We start from the raw sequence: 23,055 nt of genomic DNA on the forward strand, positions 1-23,055 counted from the left end.
GTGCATAACAGTGGCAATCATGGAAGTGGCGAGAGTTTTGACAGGCGGAAATGTCATGGAAAAAACTTATCGTGCGTCTCTTTGACTGGGGGTACCATGCAGTTCAGAAGTTTAATTTTCCTCATGTTTGGTCGGCATTGAGTTGGGGGGGCAGCCCCGCAGCTGGCTGATCGCAGACTTAAAGCAGGAGACGAGCTCTGTAAGAAAACGTTTATCTCCGCGTAATCCGCGATGGGAGGACCACAAATGGGCACTGAATTGAAGCATATTATATTGCGACATAGTTTGAAAGTTTAAGAAAAATGTGTGGAAAACAAAAGACACTCAGATCTCAAAGAAACACTGTACATTACAGTGGTATGAAAAAGTATCTGAACCTTTTGGAATTTCTCACATTTCTGCATAAAATCCCCATCAAATGTGATCTTTGTCAAAATCACACAGATGTAAAAACAGTGTCTGCTTTAACGAAAACCATCCAAACATTTAGAGGTTTTCATATTTTAATGTGGATAGCATCCAAACAATGAGAGAAGGGGAAAAAAATAAAGTAAGTGAACCCTTTGCCTAATGAGCAATTGAAACCAATTTTTACCAAACAATTTAAAGTCAGGTGTGTGCCCAATCATTGATGAGCGGTTTAAAGCTGCCCTAACAACTATAAAACACTCACCTGGTAAGAATTGTCTTGATGAGAAGCATTGTTTATGTGCATCATTGCTCGGTCAAAAGCGCTGTCTGAAGACTTGCGATCAAGGATTGTTGATTTGTATAAAGCTAGGAAAGGATACAAAACCATCTCTAAAAGTCTGGATGTTCATCAATTGACAGTCAGAGAAGTTCTCTACAAATGGAGAGAATTTGGCACTGTTGCTTCTCTCCAAAGGAATGGCCGTCCACCAAAGATGACGGCAGGAGTTCAGCGCAGAATACTTGGGGTAAAAAACAGGAAGCCTAGTGTGTCTGCTAAAGACTTACAGAAATCAATGTCATTTGTGGAGGAAAAATGGAACAGCTTACCAACATCAACACCTCATCCCCACCGTGAAGCATGGTGGAGGGAGCATCATGATTTGGGGCCGTTTTGCTATCTCAGGGCCTGGACAACCTGCAATCAGTTAATGGAAGAATGAATTCAAAGGTCATCAGGATGTTTTGAAGGGAAACCTGAGGCCGTCTGTCAGACAGTTGAAACTAAAAAGAGGATGGATGCTGCAACAAGAGAAATCCAAAACAGAGAAGAAAATCTTCAGAATGGTTTTAGAAGAACAAAATACACGTTCTGGAGTGGCCGAGTCAAAGTCCAGACTTGAACCCCATTGAGGTGCTGTTGCATGACCTAAAGATAGGATTCATGCCAGACATCCCAGGAATCTGGCTGAGCTATAGCATTTTTGTAAAGAAGAATGCGCAAAGATTAGTCCTGATCGATGTGCCAGACTGATCTGCAGCTACAGGAAGTGTCTGGTTGAAGTTATTGCTGCCAAAGGGGGGAGGGGGGGGGGCACAAAATACTAAATGTGATGGTTCACTTACTTATTTCCCCCCCTTCTGTCATTGTTTGCATACTATTTTCATTAAAAAATGAAAACCTGTAAATGTTTGGGTGGTTTTAGTTAACGCAGACACTGTTTTTTTCATCTGTGTGATTTTTACAAAGACCAGATCACATATGTTGGGGCTTTAATGCAGAGATGTGAGAAATTCCAAAAGGTTTGGATGCTTTTTCATGCCACTGTATTTATTTTTTAATCCCCCCCCCCCCCCCCCACACACACACACACACCACACTACAGTTAGTACAATGGCACAGATCAACCATATATTTATAATAGTATAAATATATTTCTGTGGAATGTGATCAGCCACATTTTCCTGCCACCTTTTGCCAAACTAATTATTAAATTAATATGTGAGGACTTCCAATGTTTGAAAAACAGTATACAGTATTCATAATAATCGTGGTACCTCATTTGTTAGTATTTAAGGCTCAAGATTTATTTCCACTACGCAATTTTTCACGTTTCAGACCCCTTGCAAGCAGATAATCGAGTGGTTAGGTTGAGTGGCAAAGTTGTATCAATTTAGGACTCTTGAATCTGTATCTTTTCTGCATCACTCACTAATCCGTTCTAGTACAACAACTACCTTTTCAAGCATGTGTGTGTGTAGTCCGATGTGGTGAAGAGTTTATTGGGTTTTAGATGCATGGTGGGATGAAAAACACCCCGAATGCTTTTGTGTGTATGCTTTTGAGAACCACTTCTGCATGTGTTACGTGCACATGCAGATACATTTACAGTAACTGGAATCATGTGGGGCTATAAGTACATAATATGAAAATATATAATTGTGATATCATGTGAATAATCAAGATGAAACCCAAATATATTTGCTATGAGGGGGCTTTGACAACTATGTACATGACAATTCCTCAGGTGCCTTACAGTTTGGATATGCATGCTGATAGCTGTGGATACACTGCTTCTACTGCTGCTTTTTGAGTGTTACAAAGGGCTGCAAACTGGGCTGAGTCAGACCTGACCAGGTCTGCCAATATTGCTTTTAGTTGGGGGATGTACCATCTTACTACACAGTTTAACTGTGCCAAAACAGTGCAAGTCAGTTGAGGGAAAGAAACAAGGCCCTGCTGTTAGACGATTACTTTTAGAGAGACTTGTAATTTAAATTAAAGTTGATGGATGTAAAAAAGAACCACTCAACAAATGATACTTATTTCACTTCAAAATGCAGTTTTTTGTTTTCTGTTTGGGTGCAGTCATCAAAAATAAAATTAACACTATTTCTATTTGCTCTGTCCTCATACAATGCAACATAAGTTAACATTCAATAAATCAAAGTATCATCTGGTTATGAAAGGCAGTCAATATTGTCATTTAGAAATTAGATATGCAAACATAACAATTAGGGATGCCTGATCGGAAATCAGGCCGATCGCGCCATTTTTCAGAGGAATGGAATTTGACATGTGCCGATTACCGGTTTCAGGGTATACCGTGGTATGAAAATGTCATGGTTTCAAAACCGCAAAAAATTCTGTCATACCGTCTCTACGGCGTTAGCTACTGTATTTTTTATGTCCCAAAAATGCAGGGAGAAATCCCTTGCTCGCAGCTGCAAGGCTCAACCCTTCTCCACCAGTTGTTGCTCAGTGTCAGTGAGTCAGCTGTGCTACATGATGGCCAGAGGAGGTGAAACTCTTTCCCTTCATTGAAGAAAACAAAATTGCTGGCATGGGAATAATTCATCTACAGAGAAGTTACAGACGGCCGCGGCTTAGAGGAGGAGGGCCAACTGACATGTAAAACATGTTTGCGGAAGGTGGTTGCCAAGGAGGCAATTCCTCCAATGTGATTTCGGATTTATACAAATTTAAAGGTTAATAAACTATGTCATGAACGTTTCCCACCAGCTACGAGAGTTAACTACAGCGTGTTTAGTGTGTCTAGCGATGGTAAAACCTTTTTTTTCTCGATGGCAACTTTTAACTTAACATTATACTTATGTTCCATCTAGCTAATGTTTTGAAAAATAAAAAAATAACTCAAACTACTTGTATCTCAAAGCTTCATTCATTACTGAAATTAGTGAATAAACCACCATTAAAACAGCTTTAAACATGTTTTTTTAAAGAGTACATACAGTAAAAATAAATATTTGAATGTCGAGATTAAAAAAGTTGCAACTTATTTTTGTATGCTTTAATCAACTCCTTCTAATGTGTGCACCTTGGCCACAGGGAAGCAGGAATACATATATGGTGGTCCTTCATTTTTCTTGGTTAGTGTGGACCAGAACCTGCCGCGATTAGTGAAAGACCACAAAGTAGCTCATCCCCCCGGCCCCCAATTTTTTTTTAATGTACTGTATTTATTCAGATTTAGCATTGGAAAAAGTTACTTATATATATTTTTTTTAACTTTCCCCCCCAAAGTATAATTAAAAAACAAAAACAAAACATTTGTATGTATATATATATATATATATATATATATATATATATATATATATATATATATATATATATATATACATATATATATATTAGGGCTGTCAAAATTATCGCGTTAACGGGCGGTAATTAATTTTTTAAATTAATCATGTGAAAATATTTGATGCAATTAACGCACCTGCCCCGCTCAAACAGATTAAAATGACAGCACAGTGTCATGTCAACTTGTTACTTGTGTTTTTTGGTGTTTTGTCGCCCTCTGCTGGCGCTTGGGTTCGACTGATTTTATGGGTTTCAGCACAATGAGCATTGTGTAATTATTGACATCAACAATGGCGAGCTACTAGTTTATTTTTTGATTGAAATTTTTTTACAAACTTTATTAAAATGAAAACATTAAGAGCGGTTTTAATATAAACTTTCTATAACTTGTACTAACATTAATCTTTTAAGAACTACAAGTCTTTCTATCCATGGATCGCTTTAACAGAATCTTAATGTTAATGCCATTTTGTTGATTTATTGTTATAATAAACAAATACAGTACTTATGTACAGTATGTTGAATGTATATATCCATCTTGTGTCTTATCTTTCCATTCCAACAATAATTTACAGAAAAATATGGTATATTTTATAGATGGTTTGAATTGCGATTAATTACGATTAATTCATTTTTAAGCTGTGATTAACTCGATTAAAAATTAAATTAAAAAATCGTTTGACAGCCCTAGTATATATATTAATAACTGGTTTTTAAGCACCTCAAATGTAATAATTATGATGTTTTAAACATGTTAATGTCCCACCAAATTATTTTTAAACAAGAATAAAGTTAAAAATTGCTTGGTTTTATTAAATGCTTCATTGAGTGAGTCCACTCAAATCCGCTCAAGCTGGTCACTTACACACAATGAGCCACAGCAACTGTTTAACAAGTTTAACGATGATTGACGCATGCGGCGCTTTGATGCTTAGGCTTCTATGCATCTGTGGCAAGATTTAACATCTGTCAATTATCGTTAACTTTAATAAGCAACTCCAGCCTGACCAACAAAGACCAGGGAGAGGGAGGAAGGGAGGGTGAGACTATGCGAACGGCTTGGGACATCTATTATTTTTTTAATTGGAAAAAAAAAATACGAGATGGACTGAGGCAGCGAAATTTGAAGCACGAAGTAATAAGGTCACTGCGCAAAAGACGCCCGAGCTAGTGTAATACTCGTTGTTTTTCGCAGAGAGTAAACAAAGTATCTTAGTAGCTAGCCTGTGACTATTGTAATACTTTACAATCTTACCAATAACTGGGTGGGAACAGCTAATAACTCATGTTGTTACTTCACAGCATTTTAAAAGGGGATTTGTGCAAACTCTGCAAGTGGGGTTGGAGGTCATGATTGAGAACTATGCAGCATTAGTAAGTGTACTGTACGGGATGTGTGTGGGGTTATGATCTTGCTTTGTGTGCCAATTGCATCAATTCTTTGACACCTCAGAGATATTTGAATTGGTGCTCAATCTGTGGTATCTATTTTTCCTCAAGACAAGCTCGAACACACGAGACAGCGCCCCAACCGGTCGAGCTTAAATCAAGAAGTTTACTTTCGTCCTTGATTTGTGCACTGCAAAGATGTCCTTCTCATCTTGTGCTCTCTCTCCTCATAAAATCATCAGTAGTGTCACCTGATCATTGAAACACAGCTTTATCTGCTCCTTAAGCAATAAGCTTAGTTTACATGCTTAATATCTGGGTGACAATTCTATTTTTTTTAAGAGTGTGACTCACCCCACACTCTGCTTTTTAGCACAATATTGATACGATTATGTCACCGCTTCCAAAAACCCACTCACTACATATGTGTTATTATTTTTAACTATACAATTATGAGGCGAGAGAGCAGTCACACTGTTGTTTGCCTTTGGTGGAGAAGTGTGCCGTGTTGTATACATTGGTAGAAAAAAAAAAAATGAATTAAAAAAAAAAAAAAGGCCTTTAAGGAGTTTTGGAACGTGAGAAACGTGATGGCGTTGAAGACGGTTAATGTCATTCTATTTTGAATTGTTGAGAAATATGAGGATGAATTTAAATGCCAAATATTCTGTATTTGTACAAAAAAAATATACATATATAAATATATATAATATATGCCTAATTTGAATGGAATTATTTTAAGCGCTTGACCATGTTTTGTTGTTTCAAAAAGTTCCTTTGTCCACGATTTTCTAGGCTCTTCAGATAGCATGCAGGGTAGTGAAAATGAATGTATTATTTAGTGTTTCATTGCTGGTTAGTATTACAGCATTCTACAGATTGGTTAGTGTTTATAAGATTCTTTTGAATATGAAATTTTCCTTTTATGAGATTGCTTTACCCTGAAGACATTTAGGATTTTTAATTTATGCAAGCTTTGAATTCAAAAACTCATATCATTTTATGATTTTCTTTTTTGCTTTGTGTTTAAAAGTATAATTTGACTCTTTGAACTACTGCCATCCACCATGTGTAAATAAAGATGCAAATTAAACTTTTGGAAGAAAGCAGTTGTGAGACACTTGCTTTTTCTTTTTTACGACAAAAAACTGTTTGTAAATGTATGAAAAGAATTTCTATGACACATCTTCTAACGATCTAACGCCGGATTTAGGTTGAAAAAGTACAAAAGCTGTACCGCATACAAACAGGAAGGATTCTCTAAGGAGTGATTTGTTCGAGGATTCAAGGTAATTATTATATTTTTCGTACCATGCATGAATCTTGAAACGTGAAAAAAAAAAAAAAAATCAATGGGAGCGATTAGCCGCTACAGCATTGGCGTTATACTTCGCGATATTAACGTAAAATAAATGCTAACTGCCTGTTTTTTGTTTTGTTTTTAACCAAGAACAGAGACTGTTTTACAGTGGGGCAAATAAGTATTTAGTCAACCACCCATTGTGCAAGTTCTCCTACTTGAAAAGATTAGAGAGGCCTGTAATTGTCAACATGGGTAAACCTCAACCATGCGAGACAGAATGTGGAAAAAAAACAGAAAATCACATTGTTTGATTTTTAAAGAATTTATTTCCAAATTAGAGTGGAAAATAAGTATTTGGTCACTTACAAACAAGCAAAATTTCTGGCTGTCAAAGAGGTCTAACTTCTTCTAGCGAGGTCTAATGAGGCTCCACTCGTTACCTGTATTAAGGGCACCTGTTTTAACTCATTATCGGTATAAAAGACACCTGTCCACAACCTCAGTCAGTCACACTCCAAACTCCACTATGGCCAAGACCAAAGAGCTGTCGAAGGACACCAGAGACAAAATTGTACACCTGCACCAGGCTGGGAAGACTGAATCTGCAATAGGTAAAACACTTGGTGTAAAGAAATCACCTATGGGAGCAATTATTAGAAAATGGAAGACATACAAGACCACTGATAATCTCCCTCGATCTGGGGCTCCATGCAAGATCTCATCCCGTGGCGTCAAATTGATAACAAGAACGGTGAGCAAAAATCCCACAACCACACGGGGGGACCTAGTGAATGACCTACAGAGAGCTGGGACCACAGTAACAAAGGCTACTAACTAGTGTTGCACCGATACCATTTTTTGGCCCCGATACTGATACCGATACCTGGCTGTGCAGTATCGGCCGATACCATACCGATACCACCCCGTTTATATATATATATATATATATATATATATATATATATATATATAATCCTCCCCCCCAAAGAGCTACATAATTGGATGTGAAATCATTGCTATCAAAGGCTTTGTCAGGCTGTTGCTTACCTTTGCAACATAGGAAAAAGACTACTACAAAGTATAATACTAGCCCAACAGTAAGAAAGTAAAAATAAGTTCATAATAATAAACTCTGAATGAATTGAGTAAACTTTTTTAAACCTCTCAAAGGCCAAACAGTGCAACTTTCAAGAAACTATTGTCACATTCTGCTGCTGGTTAGATTGTGTTTTGTTGCTGGGCTGTTAGTGGGGGCGTTCCTGACGTCGCACCTGAATCCAATCCGGGCTCATCAACGCAGCATTTAAGCACGGGTGAGCTCAGAGAAGGCTACTGAGATATTTACTTTGCTGATCGCCATTTGACATCTCGCACTATAGTCTCGCTACATTTGCTTGTTACGCCCCTGCATTGGGTTTTTTTCTGTTAGTGTGCTGCACTCGTTTGTAACCTCTACCCTGTGCAGGGCTTTGAGTGTTTTTATTTTGGATTTTTGGCTCGCTGCCTATCGTCTTAATTAACCTTCGAGTTTGTAGTATTGAGCTTCGTCGACCTGCTGTCACGGACTCCTTTTGTTATTTCTACTACCCCGCGATCGCATGTTATTTTTTGTTTGCAATCATTAAACCCTTGTACGTATTCCCCGCTTGTTGTCCGCTTCGAGGTCCAACCTTGTTTCCGCATTTGCGGACGCTAACAATTATAAGTAATAATAATTGACCACAGCATCCCGTCTCTCTTTTAGCCTCCTTTTTTCGGGGGGGGGGGGGGGGGGGGGGTCCCTTATTTCTATTTCTGAAAGGTGGCCCTTGTTTCTATTTCTGAAAGGTGGCAACCCTACTTTGGAAACAGTTCCCAAATTACTGCAGCATTTCTTTAAGTAAAAGACAAAGTTGACGTAGTGAACCGACCAGAGATTGTTGCACCGGTCCAGCGCCCGTCCTCTGGATAGCAGTCCTGCTCTTGCAGGCTCAAACTCGTTGTGTTCGTTCACGTTTCGTCTTCAAATATTTTATCAGGTTCGAGGTATTGAAACTGGCCGATTTAACTCCACATCTCGAAACTTTCAGGCTGCAAATCTTGCATGCAGCCATTGATTTTAATTGACTGGATTTCTATTTTGAAATATTTCCCGACCGCCGCCATGACGGCGCCGCCAAGCGGCCTTGTCATTGGTCAGGAGTGGCTATTGGCCCGTTCTCATTGGTCTGGAGCAGGCCAATAGCGATAGCTGCTTGGTGTTCACGTGTCATCACACAACACAGAGACAAATTGTAGTGAGCGCCAGGAGAAAAAAAAGGCTGCGGTCAAATGTTATAATAATGGACCGGTAAATGGTATCGGCGCCATCTTTGTTGGTACTCGCCGATACCGATACCACCATTTCGGCCCGGATCGGTGCCCCCTGCCGATACTAGTATCGGTATCGGTGCATCTTTACTACTAACAGTAACACAATGCGCCGCCAGGGACTCAAATCCTGCACTGCCAGACGTGTCCCCCTGCTGAAGAAAGTACACGTCCAGGCCCGTCTGCGGTTCGCTAGAGAGCATTTGGATGATCCAGAAGAGGACTGGGAGAATGTGTTATGGTCAGATGAAACCAAAATAGAACTTTTTTGGTAGAAGCACAGGTTCTCGTGTTTGGAGGAGAAAGAATACTGAATTGCAACCGAAGAACACCATACCCACTGTAAAGCATTGGGGTGGAAACATCATTATTTGGGGCCAGGTGTAAAGGAAAGAATGAATAGGGCCATGTATCGAGATTTTGAGTGAAAATCTCCTTCCATCAGCAAGGGCATTAAAGATGAGACGTGGCTGGGTCTTTCAGCATGACTATAATCCCAAACACACAGCCAGGGCAACAAAGGAGTGGCTTCGTAAGAAGCATTTCAAGGTCCTGGAGTGGCCAAGCCAGTCTCCAGGTCTCAACCCCATAGAAAATCTGCGGCGGGAGTTGAAAGTCCGTGTTGCCCAACGACACAGATCAGTCGTCCTGGTCCCTTTGTAGAAAAACAGCCCCAAAACATGATGTTTCCACCCCCATGCTTCACAGTGGGTATGGTGCAATTCAGTATTTGTTTTCCTCCAAACAAGAGAACCTGTGTTTCTACCAAAAAGTTCTATTTTGGTTTCATCTGACCATAACACATTCTCCCAGTCCTCTTCTGGATCATCCAAATGCTCTCTAGCGATCCGCAGACGGGCCTGGACATGTACTTTCTTCAGCAGGGGGACACGTTTGGCAGTGCAGGATTTGAGTCCCTGGCGGCACATTGTGTTACTGATAGTAGCCTTTGTTACTGTGGTCCCAGCTCTCTGTAGGTCATTCACTAGGTCCCCCCGTGTGGTTCTGGGATTTTTGCTCCCCGTTCTTGTTATCATTTTGACGCCACGGGGTGAGGAGGGAGTTGAAAGTCCGTGTTGCCCAACGACAGCCCCAAAACATCACTGCTCTAGAAGAGATCTGCATGGAGGTATTCGCCAAAATACCAGCAACAGTGTGTGAAAAGCTTGTGAAGAGTTACAGAAAATGTTTGGCCTCCGTTATTGCCAACAAAGGGTACATAACAAAGTATTGGGATTAACTTTTGGTATAGACCAAATACGTATTTTCCACCATGATTTGCAAATAAATTCTTTAAAAATCAAACAATGTGATTTTCTGTTTCCCCCCCCCACATTCTGTCTCTCATGGTTGAGGTTTACCCATGTTGACAATTACGGGCCTCTTTAATATTTTCAAGTGGGAGAACTTGCACAGTTAGTGGTTGACTAAATACTTATTTGCCCCACAGTACATTGTTAAGTCTATGGTTTTCTTGCAAAAGTGTCTAGATTTTGTGTCACTGGTAGAGCAGTAATATCGCTTTCGGCAATAAAACGCACCAAACAACAAAAAAACCCAAGTGAAAACAAAAACAAGTCTCAATTGTTTACATCTTATTCTTGTTTTTCAGTTTTGGTTTGGTGTTGAATAAGTTTTATATTTTTTTCGAACGGCAACAAAAATCTTCATGCCTTGAGCAGTAGCAACTATGACACAGGGAAGCAAACAGTGAAGATGGATATTGTTACCATGACAACAAATGCTAGCTCAGCACTAAGTTGAAAACAAATCATAACATATTGTAAACTAGGCACTCCCGGATTTCATTTTCCATTTCCAGTCCTTATGGCTTCGACATGATTCTTTCAGAAACGGATAAGACTTTTTGTAAAAACCAAAAAGGTTGTGACTAAACCACGTCATGTGTGATTTCTTGATGAGTGCTGTGTGTCCATCAAATAAGAGTCTTAGTGAGAGATTTTTTTTTTTTTTTTTTTAATTACAGCAAAGAAGCCAAACATTACAGACAATAACTATGAATATTGACTCGATATTCAGACTGGCTTGGCAGCAAACGGCACTCACTGTTGACCATGGCCACTTTTACTGGAATGGTGCATTTCTTTGCTTTAGTGACACGTCACCAAATCCATGGATTCACTATTGCTTGACATCCTTAAAAAATAAGAGAAAAACAGGGAGCCAAAAAACACTGAAGAATAAACATTAAACAATTGTTTGTACAAACAAAAGTGATGCTGTAACATTTCACCGGTCAGTTAAATCTCAACGTTAGAGCCTTTTAACATATTGTATATACATGATGCATCCTTGCTAGCCAAACATCGTAAAGTCTATTTACAATTTTTTTTGTCCGAATGGAGCTTTGTGAAACAGAAACACGTCAGTCAGCACAAGTCACCATTGTGACAACACCAAAATCTGCTCTCCATCCAGGATGCCGCTTGAAACAATAACTCCAAAATGATTAGGCACGAGCGTCGCTTTTTCTGCTGAAAACAGCTCATCCCGTTCGGACGATGAGCCCAAATACTGCACTGAGCACGACGGGGCTGTTTTGCATCAAATAAAGCACAGTAACATCACGGACTCATTTTCAAATGAAAGCAAGACAATACTACAGAGTAAAAACAAAAACTAGCGTACTTCTACTGCTCCAATATACAGCTTGTTCTTACAATCTCCTCTCACTTATGGGCCCATTACGTCATTGCTCTTAATGGTGGCAGTGGAGTGAAGAATGATTGTTCTTTTAAGTAACGCAAGTAAACAATAAATACGAACAATGTGCTTCAACCGTATACACATATTTACAAAAAGTCTTTGGCTTATGAATAAAACATCCGCGACGGCACACGAGAGAAAATACGTCAGTAGGCCGCCAGTGCACAAAATAAAGCCAAGGGAGCCAATCAAAAACGGAAAACTAATGACTAATTAATCCTTATCTCTTTAAGGAGCTCATTCAGTGTGATGAATTGAAAGTGTGTTGGGCCCAGCCCTGAATTACAATACAATTAAACGCAACGTCTTCACTTTAACACTAGAAGACAATTAAGAGCAAATCAACTTACAAAATAGACTTAAAAAAAAAAAAAAAAAAAAAATCACATTTCTTTTGACAACACATTTCTTCTTCATGGCATTACAAATGTAAAAGCCAAGTAATACTCAACATGTAAACGTTCTTTGTATCAGTCTCTCTAATTGGGTTATTTGATGTGTTTCAAGATGGGATTCTGTTGGAATTAACAGAGTTTAAAAAGAACATCCTGATGATGATCATCTGAAGCTGGTGGCAGTAATGGAGTGATAGGCGTGTTGAGAGACTAAACTTTGTGGACTTGTGGCCCCACGCTTTCAGGGGCCAACTGGCACTCAAGAAGCTGTACGATAAAAGAACATAAATGTCTATTTGAAACACGCTCAATGGAGGGCGCTCAAAAATCGGTCCGGAAGGAACTGCGAACTGGCAAAGGATGGAAGGTGTTTATTTATTTATTTTTTCTCCTCCGCCATCTTCCCACAGGTTTAGGAGGACTCGATGAACTCCAGCGCCAGGTCGTAGCAGAACCTGTACTGCTCCTGGAGATACAAACAATACTAACGTCATAATCATGTCTGTATTCAATTTAGTCATCATCATCCACTTAAAAATAAAAATCTGACGTCACATTAGGGAAAAATATCATTGAAATGAACCCCCTAATGTTATCAGTACTAGCACCGTAATTTTCGGACTATAAAGTGCTACTTTTTTCCTTCATTTTGACTCCTGCGGCTTACAGTTCAGTGTGGCTGATTTTTTAATTTATTTGGGTTGATAGGTAACACATGCCTCCTAGCATACATTGCAGCACTGCTGATGTAAATAACAATCAAAATTCATGTTCTGTGCTAATGATTTATTCAATTACTGTTCAAGTTCTTTCATTTATTGCTAGTTATGGTATTTGGTAACACTTTATTTGACAGTGGCGTCATAAGACTGTCATAATTATTGTATGACACGATCATGAGCATTACTGAATGCTTATGACAGATTTCATTAACTGTTACCAAATTATGTTAATAACTCCATTTATGTCCAGCATGAATCCTTTTCATCCACCCAAAAGTAAGATAGTTTGCCGGATAACACTAAATGACATCTGTTATAAGCATTCATTAATGCTTGTGACAGTGTCATGTCATAATTATGATTGTCTAATGACAGTCTTATGGCGCCACTGTCAGTGAGTGTCACCAAATACCATAACTAGCAATTAATGAAACAACTGGAACACTAACTGAATAAATATTTAGCACATAACATGAATTTTGATTGTCATTTACATCTGTATCGCTGCAATGCATGCTAGGAGGTATGTTGGACAACAACACTGTTGGCAGCAGAGGTTTACTGTCTCCCCCAAGGGAGCAGTGATGGCCAAATGAAGCTTCTTGAAGCAATGAAGCATTGTAGCCAATTGATTCAAAGCTTCATGGTGGTTCATTTGGTCTTATGACAGTCCAGTGCGGCTGATTTGTTTATTTATTTAGGTTAATAGGTAACACATGCCTCCTAGCATACATTGCAGCACTGCAGATGTAAATAACATTCAAAATGTATGTTCCGTGCTAATGATTTATTCAGTTACTGTTCAAGTTGTTTCATTTATTGCTAGTAATGGTATTTGGTAACACTTTATTTGACAGCGGTGTCATAAGACTGTCATAAGACTGTCGTAATTATGACATGACACTATCATGGACATTACTGAATGCTTATGGCAGATGCCATTATGTGTCATCCAGCAAATTATGTTAATAACTCCATTCATGTCCAACTCAGATCTTTTAAATCCATCCAAAAGTGAGATAATTTGCAAGGTAACACTAAATGACATCTGTTATAAGCATTGATTAATGCTTGTGACAGTGTCATGTCATAATTATGATTGTGTAATGACATTCTTATGGCGCCACTGTCAGTGAGTGTTACCAAATACTATAACTAGCAATTAATGAAACAACTGGAACAGTAACTGAATATATAATTTGCACATAGCATGAATTTTGCTCGTTATTTACATCTGGAGTGCTGCAATGCATGCTAGGAGGCATATTGGACAACAACAGTGTTGGCAGCAGAGGTTGACTGTTACCCCCAAGGGAGCAGTGATGGCCAAATGAAGCTACTTGAAGCAATGAAGCTTTGCAGCCAATTGAATCAAAGCTTCATGGTGGTTCATTTGGTCTTGTGACAGTCGTATGATGCCACTGTCAAATAAGTGTCACAGATTAATATCTTTTGGTGTAAATATCCCATAATAGTTAGGACAGCTGCGGCCTATAGCCCAGTACGGCTTATCTATGAACAAATGCCGTTTTTGTATCACATTTGTTGGGTGGCGGCATATAGTCAGGTGCGCCTTATAGTGCGAAAATTACGGTAGTTACCCTGTTGCTATGTCAAACTGTGAAAATTGATTTCAAGAAGTAGTAATGTTTGGACTCACCGGAGCATCCACCATGTTGGGTTTGCTGTTCCTCAATGTTTTGACGGCATGGAAGACGTCAACCACACTCTGCCTCTTAGCCATCTCGCACACAATGCTGCTGGCACAGAACACGCCACTACGGCCGCCTCCATTTCTTTACAAACACACACACATCGAAGTTTTTCATCTATTCTTTTTGACATTCAACACATATCTTATATTACTTCCTGTCATTGACATACAGAATTTAATTAAATGTTAAATTTTTAAATTTTTTTTTTAAACCATAAAATAATTAGGTGCATATAGAATATAATTAGGTATATATAGAATATTATTACTGTATATTGTTTCCCTAAATACATAACTTGTGGATGAATTCACTCATTGTAATACTGTGGTTTTCAACAATATGCTACACGGGCTCCCTCTAGTGGTGATCCAATATCAATGTTTCAATGTGCATTATTTTTTTCCTCCCTTTATTTAAACTTTTGTATATTGTTTCCCCAAATACATAACTTGTGGATGAATTCACTCATTGTAATACCGTGGGTTTTCAAAAATATGCTACACGGGCTCCCTCTAGTGGTGATCCAGTTTGAACATTTCAATGCGCATTATTTCCCCTCCCCCTTTATTCAAACTTTGCATTATTTTACAAGGCTTAAATTGTCTTTCATACAAGCTCCAACACATGTGTAATATACACATTCAGTTAATCTTTTGTAACAGTTTATATTGAGGGTGTCCAAACCGGTCCTCAAGGGCCGCTGTGGTTTTTCTTACAACCAATCCAGCACTGACAGTTTAACCACAGAGGTTTCTGTTGAAACAGCAGCACCTTACCAATTCAACTGATTAATAAAAACACCTGATTAGGCAAAAGCCGTCCTTTTGATCGGCTAGAATGAAAAACTGAACCCACTGTGGCACTTTGTGAAATAGTTTGTAGACCACTGGATTCTATGAAACACTTTTCATGCATGGAAATGCCGCACACATGCTATCACATAAACATTTAAACACACAATGTTGAAATACAAGAGAACAGAAAGGGATTGGTGAAATAAGGAATTGAAATGAACTATCCATCACCTCTTTGTGCAGAGGAAATATATAAATCAATAATTAAAGAGAAAAACACTGAAATTCGTGAAAATAGGTTAAAGACATTAAAAGTTAAAATTAATAAATATGCTAAAATTGGTCAAATTAAATTAATAAGAAAACGATAGCATCTACCAAAACTCAATCTAGGTTTATAAGACATCTGAAGTTTACTTTTAATTTTAGGTAAATTAATGGAATACATTTGAAATGTTTAATATTATCACTAGAATTTACAGTGTTTTACAAAATCATTTAATATTCAATTTGGGAAGAAACCCTCTGTCTGGTTTTTGATCAAGCTACTATGCTACTGTATTTTTAAAGTTGATCACTAAGGATATTATTTTCTGATCGAATTCTTTTAGAAGGCTCTTAAAAGAAAAAAAATAAAGTTTGACAACTTTGTCACTCACAGACAACAAGGATGTTTAATCCTAGGTGGAGGGAGGCCTGCAAACCATCCACAATCTAACAGCAAATATCGAGTGTTTACTCACAGGCAGTGGACGATGGTTCTGCCCTCCCCCTCCTCTCCTTCACGTTGCCACTGGTCCACCTGCAGGATGAGCTTCAGGAAGGACCTCTTAGAGGCTGGGACGTCCCTGTGGCCCGCCCAGCCCAAGTACTGGAACTGACGGACCATCAAGTAGCCTTCCTGAGGCTAACATATATAGCCATGATTAGACATACACTCACACAGATGAGGGTAGTTCATTACAGTGACGTGAACAAGACTACAGTGTACGAAGACTCACCCTGGTAAGGTTGCAGACTCTGAACAGCCTGCTAATCACATCGCAGTCCATTGAGCAGGACATACATTCTACTTGGACGGGCCCGTAACGCAACATGCCTTCTTCCGGCCAGTACTGTGGACAGCCCTGCATAGAAGATTCCTTGATATATTCGAGAACACACACAAACATGGCTTTGTGGTGGTTTTTATGTCACAACATACGAAAGCTGAAACGATTACTCGAATCGTTGGGTCGTCTTATAATCAGGGCCGTCTTATATTCGGGCCAATAAGGTATTTTTCTCCCTTCTGTCACTGTTTGCATGCTATCCTTATTAAAATATGAAAACCTATAAATGTTTGGGTGGTTAAAGCAGACACAGTTTTTCAATCTGTGTGATTTTGACAAAGATCAGATCACATTTGATGGTGATTTTATGCATGAATGTGAGAAATTCCAAAAGGTTCAGATACTTTTTCATACCACTGTATATATATTTTGAACACTGCAAAAACTCAAAATCTTATCAGGACTTACTGTCACATTTTGCTGCTGGTCAGATTTTTTTTGTTGCACAGCCAACTGTGGGAGTGTTCCACCTGCAGCTAATCCCAGCTCATTAAGAGTAATATATAAACGCAGGCTATGCAAGAGAAGGGCGCCAAGATATTGTATTGTTGATCGGCATTTGACACATCCCTGTAATCTAGTTGCATTACGTAGGTTGTCCCTGCGTGGGGTTTTTGTTCGTCTTCTGCTCTCGTTTTTATCCTCTACCTTGTGCAGGTTTGAGTGTTTTATTTTGTCTTTCTGGCTTTCTGCCAATCGCCTTCGTTACCCTTGAGTTATTATCATTGAGCCCCGTCGACTTGCTGTCACGGACTCCATTTGTTATCACTTTTCCGCGATCGTGTTTGGTATTTTTGTTTGTGTTACATAAACCCTAGTTCAATTCTCTCAGTTATTGTCTGCTTCTCGGTCCAACTTTGTTTCCGCATTAGCGGACCCTAACGCAATTTACGCAACTTAAAACCTAACTAGATCTTAAAATTAGCTTGACACAAATTGAAATTCAATTGAAAAACACCAACAACTGTAAAGTGATGTGTGTTATCAAGCGTAAAGACATTTTTAGGTAAGAAATAAGACTTTTTATTACCGTACTGGCCCGAATATAAGACGGTGTTTTTTGCATTGAAATAAGACTGAAAAAGTGAGGGCCGTCTTATATTCGCGGTCTAGACATTATACCCATTCACGACGCTAGATGGCGCCAGATATCATTGAAGCGATGTTCTGTCATAACAGATCTCAGCTACTTTCAAGTTTAACCAGTTTGCATTATTTTATTGCAATGTTTTTCCTTATTCAGATTTGTTTCAAGACTACAGTTACAGTTCACTTTGATGGATAATGCAGTTATTGCAATTTTGTTGTTTTATCACAATAGACTGGTTTATTTACATTAAAAAAAACAGAAGCCATTCATTTACGAATGTGATTGCTCTTTAGTTTACATATTTAAATGTTCAGATATTAAGATTTGAATGCGGCAAAATAACATGCTTTTTCTCTGAAATATATTGTTATAATCATTTGTTTCAGATGTACTGTAATTATTTTCTGTATAAAAATTAATTTGGTGTTCAAAAAGTCTTTTTTCAAACTTCAGTCTTGAGAAAGAGGGGGTTGTCTTATAATCAGGGCCGTCTTATATTCAGGCCAATACGGTAAATAAGATCTCAAGTTTTTTGAGTGAAAGCAGTGATTTTTTTCTTCTTCTAGTTACATCTGAGATGCAATTGTTGGCTGTTTTCAACAATGTACATGTAAAATAAAGACATTGTCTAAAAATGGTTCAATATTAGGCGAAATGTCTTGTTTTCTCATTTATAATGGCTCTTTACCTAAAAAAACTGTTTTATCCAATTACTCAATCAATGGAATTTTCAGTAGAAATACTCGATTACTAAAATATTCGATAGTTGCAGCCCTACAACGTACCTGCGCAAGGTCAATCTCATTCAGCATCACTAGACTGGTGCACCCATAGTCGTACACAAGGCGCCAGAAGTCTTTGACCGTGTTGGGCAGAGGGTGCTGGGTGACAATGAAGGCCGCAGGCTGTCTGTAGCTCTGAAAGGAAAGGACAAAAGATAAGACTGTTAAACATTCGACAGATGACACATACTGCTTTCTAAGTCCCTGTCCCACTCACACACTGCAAGGTGGATCAACCAGTCAGGTATTACCGTATTTTCCCGAGTCTTGAAGTCTCACATGCTCTCATAATTTAGCTAAGCCTGCAAGTTATACCCAAATGTGACTTATATAAGTTTTTTTTTTTTTTTCTCCACACCGACAGCTGTGCTAGTTTTGCCCTCTACTTCCAAAGTTGGCGGTTTTGTACAGTACTGATACTGAAGATGAAGACTTTAATGGATTTGGTAGTAGTGAATTGGAGTAAGATTGAGATAAATGCTATGGTCATTTGAATAACTTCTATTTATCTGTTCTTAAAATAATGTTTATTCTTGCTCTCTGATAAATCCAAAAAAAAATGCAACCTATATTCCAGTGCAACTATTATAGTACGCTTCTTTCTTCACCGTGACTTTTTTTTTTTACCTGGTATGACTAACAATCATGTGCGACTTTTAGTCTGAAAAATACGGTAAATGCTTGGTCACATGCAGGGGTTGAGCAACATGCATTACAAACAGTATACAGACACATCTGCTAGGGTTCACTTAATATTTGGCACATCCAAAACAGTTTGTCGGTACATAAACGTACACAGCCATGTGTATAGCACGAGTGTCAATGGCTTGTGGGGTCGAGGTAGAAAAACATGACAGACAAGGAACTGCGGGTGAGGTCAGGGTGTTCTAGGCAAGACATTGAACATGGTGGCTGGTGAAAGATGGCAAAGCCATGAAACAAATCCAGTATTGGAATATTTGAAGTGAAATCCCGTTTACCTGGAACTCCTCTGACAGCTTGGTTAGAAAGAGGCCAAAAGGCAGGTTTAACTAAGATGGAATTTTACAAACTGCACTGAGGTCCGTTAGATTTGATCACAATCCTACTACGGTTAGCCCTGAAAGCTTTACCTCAACATGCAAATAGTACTGTAAAACCATTAAAAATGGTCTCATCCTAAAAGTCACACTATTCTTCATGAGAATTTAGTAGGATGGTATATGGAAAAAGCACTACAATTCATATACTATAGATGTGTCTGGCCCTATGCAAGCTTCAGTTATTCTGATTGTAATGCTAAAAAAACACTTTGCAATTAAAAGCTTAGTTGAATAAGATTTGTATGGGTTCTTTCCTAATTACAGTGGAATGCTTTCTATCAACATCCTTCTAATTTCTCATGAAAACAGACCACACTAAGCCATCTCCTGATAAACTGCTCCTGTAACAGCAGATGCTAAAAAAGCCAAGCTAACACTGACAATGGAAAATCTCCCACATAGTAATAACGATATACATCCATAGTACAATTTGGTTAACTTTTGTCATGACTAGACATGTGCCGATTACCGCTTTCAAGGTATACCAAGGAATGAAAACGTCAAGGTTTCAAAACTGCAAAACGTTTCCGTCACACCGTCCCTAAGGTATTAGCTATTTTTTATGTCCCAAAAATGCATGGCGAAATCCCTCCCTTGCAGCTGCAAGGCTCAACCCTCCCCCGGAGGAGGAGGTGAAACTCCTGAACTTTTTTCCACATCGAAGAAAACAAAATCGCTGGTAGAGAAATACTTTGGCTATGGAAAACTTACAGTCGGCCGCGGCTTAAAGGAGGAGGGCCAACCGACATGTAAAACATGTTTGTGGAGGGTGGCTGCCGAGGAGGCAATACCTTCAATATGATTTTGCATTTATACAAAATTAAAGGTAGGTAAACACTAGGGTTGGGCATCGTTTGAAATTGAACGATTCTGGTTCCCATTCCGATTACGTATTTCGATTCCGGTTCCGAACGATTCTCGATTCAGATTCTTTTAAGAAGCAGGGTAAAAAAAAAAAAAGGCACATTAAAGTGAGTTACATGGTTTATATTAAAGTCTTAACTTCTCAAGGATTTTTTTAATTATATGGACTTCCCACAGGGCTAATTATAATTCGTATATATATATCAGTCTTTAAACTCGAGAATTTTTTTCCCGCTCGGTGGTCAGAGCATCGAAACATGGAATTGAAATGTACAAATTCGAACGATTCCGGAAGCATCGGAGTGTTGGAACCGGTTCCCATCGATGATCGATGCTCGATGCCCAACCTTAGTAAACACTGTCATGAACGTTTCCCACCAAGCTACAAGAGTTAACTCCAGCGTGTTTAGTGTGTCTAGCGGTGTTAAAACGTGTTATTTTCTCTATCTGGCAACTGTCTGTGTTGAGAAAGAGAGTGCATATAATGTAAACATGATACGGTGTCATACACACGTGCTTTTTATAGAAAAAAATCATTTTTGTTCTGATGGTAACAATGTTGAGCTATGGCTGTTTGTTTAGGCTCACCTAAAGGACTGCATTTATTTTAATTTTATTTTAGAAAATGTTATTTCTTTTTAATTTATTTCAACCTAACATTATGCTTATGTTCCAATTTGCTAATATGTTTATAAAAATAAAAATCCTGTTCAATTGAAAAACACTTGATTTTTAAAAAAAACCCAGATATCTCAAAGTAACACATTTTAAAGCTGTAATTGCAATACCGTGATACTGTGAAACTGATATTTTTGCTTAAGGTTATCATACCGTCAAAATATCATACCAGCACATGCCTAGTCATGACACATAAGCAACGCGTCCAGGCCACATCTTGTGATGTTTTTGTACTGCAGAAAAAGCACTTGATTCCCTTTTAATCAGAACCTGGATTTGTCTCTAGCTTTTTTGTGTGCTTAAACCACAAACACAGCATCACACAAACAGGGAGGGGAGACTGTATGTGTGCGTGTGAGTGACTGAATAAAGACGTGCAGCAATATTTCGTATAGACTCTACTGGTCAAAGTTTTTAGAAAAAGTTTGTTGTTCCTTGAGGCATCTAAGTTGCACTGATTTCTCTGACTGCAACACTGTAAAACCGCTTAAATTCCCGCTGTTGACTCTTCTAAAATGTTTGACCAGTAATGCCTTCATTTTCATGTCATTCTTAACACGTGTTAACTTTTTTTCCCCCTATATTTCCAAAGAGTGTTAAAAAAATAGGCACTAGGTTATGTTTTGCACGGTGTCCAACGTAACATATTATGTTTAGCTGAGTAAACTTACATCCATGAGAGCCGCATTAATGTAGTTGCTACTTTCCCCATCTATGGTGATGAGGAAGGGCAGGCATCTGTCAGGAGGAAGGCCGTCCATGAAGCGGTTCTTATCCTGGTTTCTAGGCAACAACGCAATGCTGCAGTCTTCAGGCTGAGGCTGAGGAGTCACTGAGTTTAAAGTCTGGAGGACAAATCAAGATAATGCATTGACGTGAGTTCATTGTGCTCCAAAAGGCAAAATATTTGCATGAGCAAGTTTATGAGGCTACGCTATAGAAAGCAAATGACAGAAGTCGTAGATTTTGTTAAAAAGGGGTATGTTGTGGAAAATTGCCTTTTTAATTGGTTGTATACAAATAGTTGGCTCTCTGGAGTGTCTGATCATGTGTGAAATTGGACAAATGAGTCTGTGAGCTGTTCGGAGCTCATTTACATAAAGTTTCTCTACCCATGACCTGTTAGCTAGATTTGGCAAGCATCCAGAGTGACTTCCAACAGAAATCTAGAGTAAGGCCACCAGACGACACCGTTGAGTCATAATTTCCGGAATGAAGATGGACAACTAACCTGAAACTCATCCTTCAAGTGGGACGAGTTGGTCTGGGAGTCGATGCGGATGAGCTCATAGAAAGCTGCTTTGAACTCACAGACAGGAATGGCTGTTTCTCCGCACAGACACGCCTCTAATATGGCATCGTGGATGAATATGTACTGCTCCTGAAGAGTGTAGAAGATAGTTTTGTCACCGCATATACACACACACACATTCAAACGCGCGCACACACATTTCAAAGAACAATGATCGTTGTGACATCAACAATTTGTTGAAGGTGAGCAAACAAACAGTGAGTGAGAGGTGGTGGATGGCTGGTGGTGTCATGGAGGTGATCAGTGAAGATTTTAGTAGGGCTGTCAAAATAATCGCGTTAACGGGCGGTAATTAATTTTTAAAATTAATCACGTTAAAATATTTGACGCATTTAACGCACATGCCCCGCTCATACAGATTGAAATGACAGCACAATGTAATGTCCACTTGTTATTTGTGTTTTTTGGTGTTTTGTCGCCCTCTGCTGGCGCTTGGGTGCGATTGATTTTATGGGTTTCAGAACCATGAATGAGCATTGTGTAATTATTGACATCAACAATGGCAAGCTACTAGTTTATTTTTTGATTGAAAATTTTACAAATTTTATTAAAACGAAAACATTAAGAGGGGTTTTAATATAAAATTTGTGTAACTTGTTCTAACATTTATCTTTTAAGAACTACAAGTCTTTCTATCCATGGATCGCTTTAACAGAATGCTAATAATGTTAATGCCATCTTGTTGATTTATGGTTATAATAAACAAATACAGTACTTATGTACCGT

General features: G+C 38.6%; 1 protein-coding gene across 19 annotated transcripts in view; it reads right to left on the bottom strand.

The window, feature by feature from the left end:
- Positions 1–12,552: 12,552 nt before the first annotated feature.
- The window catches only part of ptprk (protein tyrosine phosphatase receptor type K), a 169,177-nt gene continuing 158,674 nt past the window's right edge, over positions 12,553–23,055 (bottom strand). For 8 of the 19 annotated variants that reach the window (XM_057822731.1, XM_057822733.1, XM_057822727.1 and 5 more), the window contains 8 exons: positions 22,249–22,398; positions 21,689–21,862; positions 19,374–19,391; positions 18,397–18,528; positions 16,411–16,551; positions 16,153–16,316; positions 14,561–14,696; positions 12,553–12,644 (listed from right to left, as the gene is read on the bottom strand). In XM_057822731.1, coding sequence (XP_057678714.1) covers positions 12,591–12,644; positions 14,561–14,696; positions 16,153–16,316; positions 16,411–16,551; positions 18,397–18,528; positions 19,374–19,391; positions 21,689–21,862; positions 22,249–22,398 — 969 coding nt within the window. In that variant the 3' untranslated portion in view covers positions 12,553–12,590. The remainder of the gene's footprint in view (positions 12,645–14,560; positions 14,697–16,152; positions 16,317–16,410; positions 16,552–18,396; positions 18,529–19,373; positions 19,392–21,688; positions 21,863–22,248; positions 22,399–23,055) is intronic. The other 11 variants (XM_057822734.1, XM_057822744.1, XM_057822743.1 and 8 more) reach the window with 3 other exon arrangements.

Source organism: Corythoichthys intestinalis, chromosome 19, assembly GCF_030265065.1.
Source record: "Corythoichthys intestinalis isolate RoL2023-P3 chromosome 19, ASM3026506v1, whole genome shotgun sequence".
Classification (NCBI taxonomy): Eukaryota; Metazoa; Chordata; class Actinopteri; order Syngnathiformes; family Syngnathidae; genus Corythoichthys; species Corythoichthys intestinalis.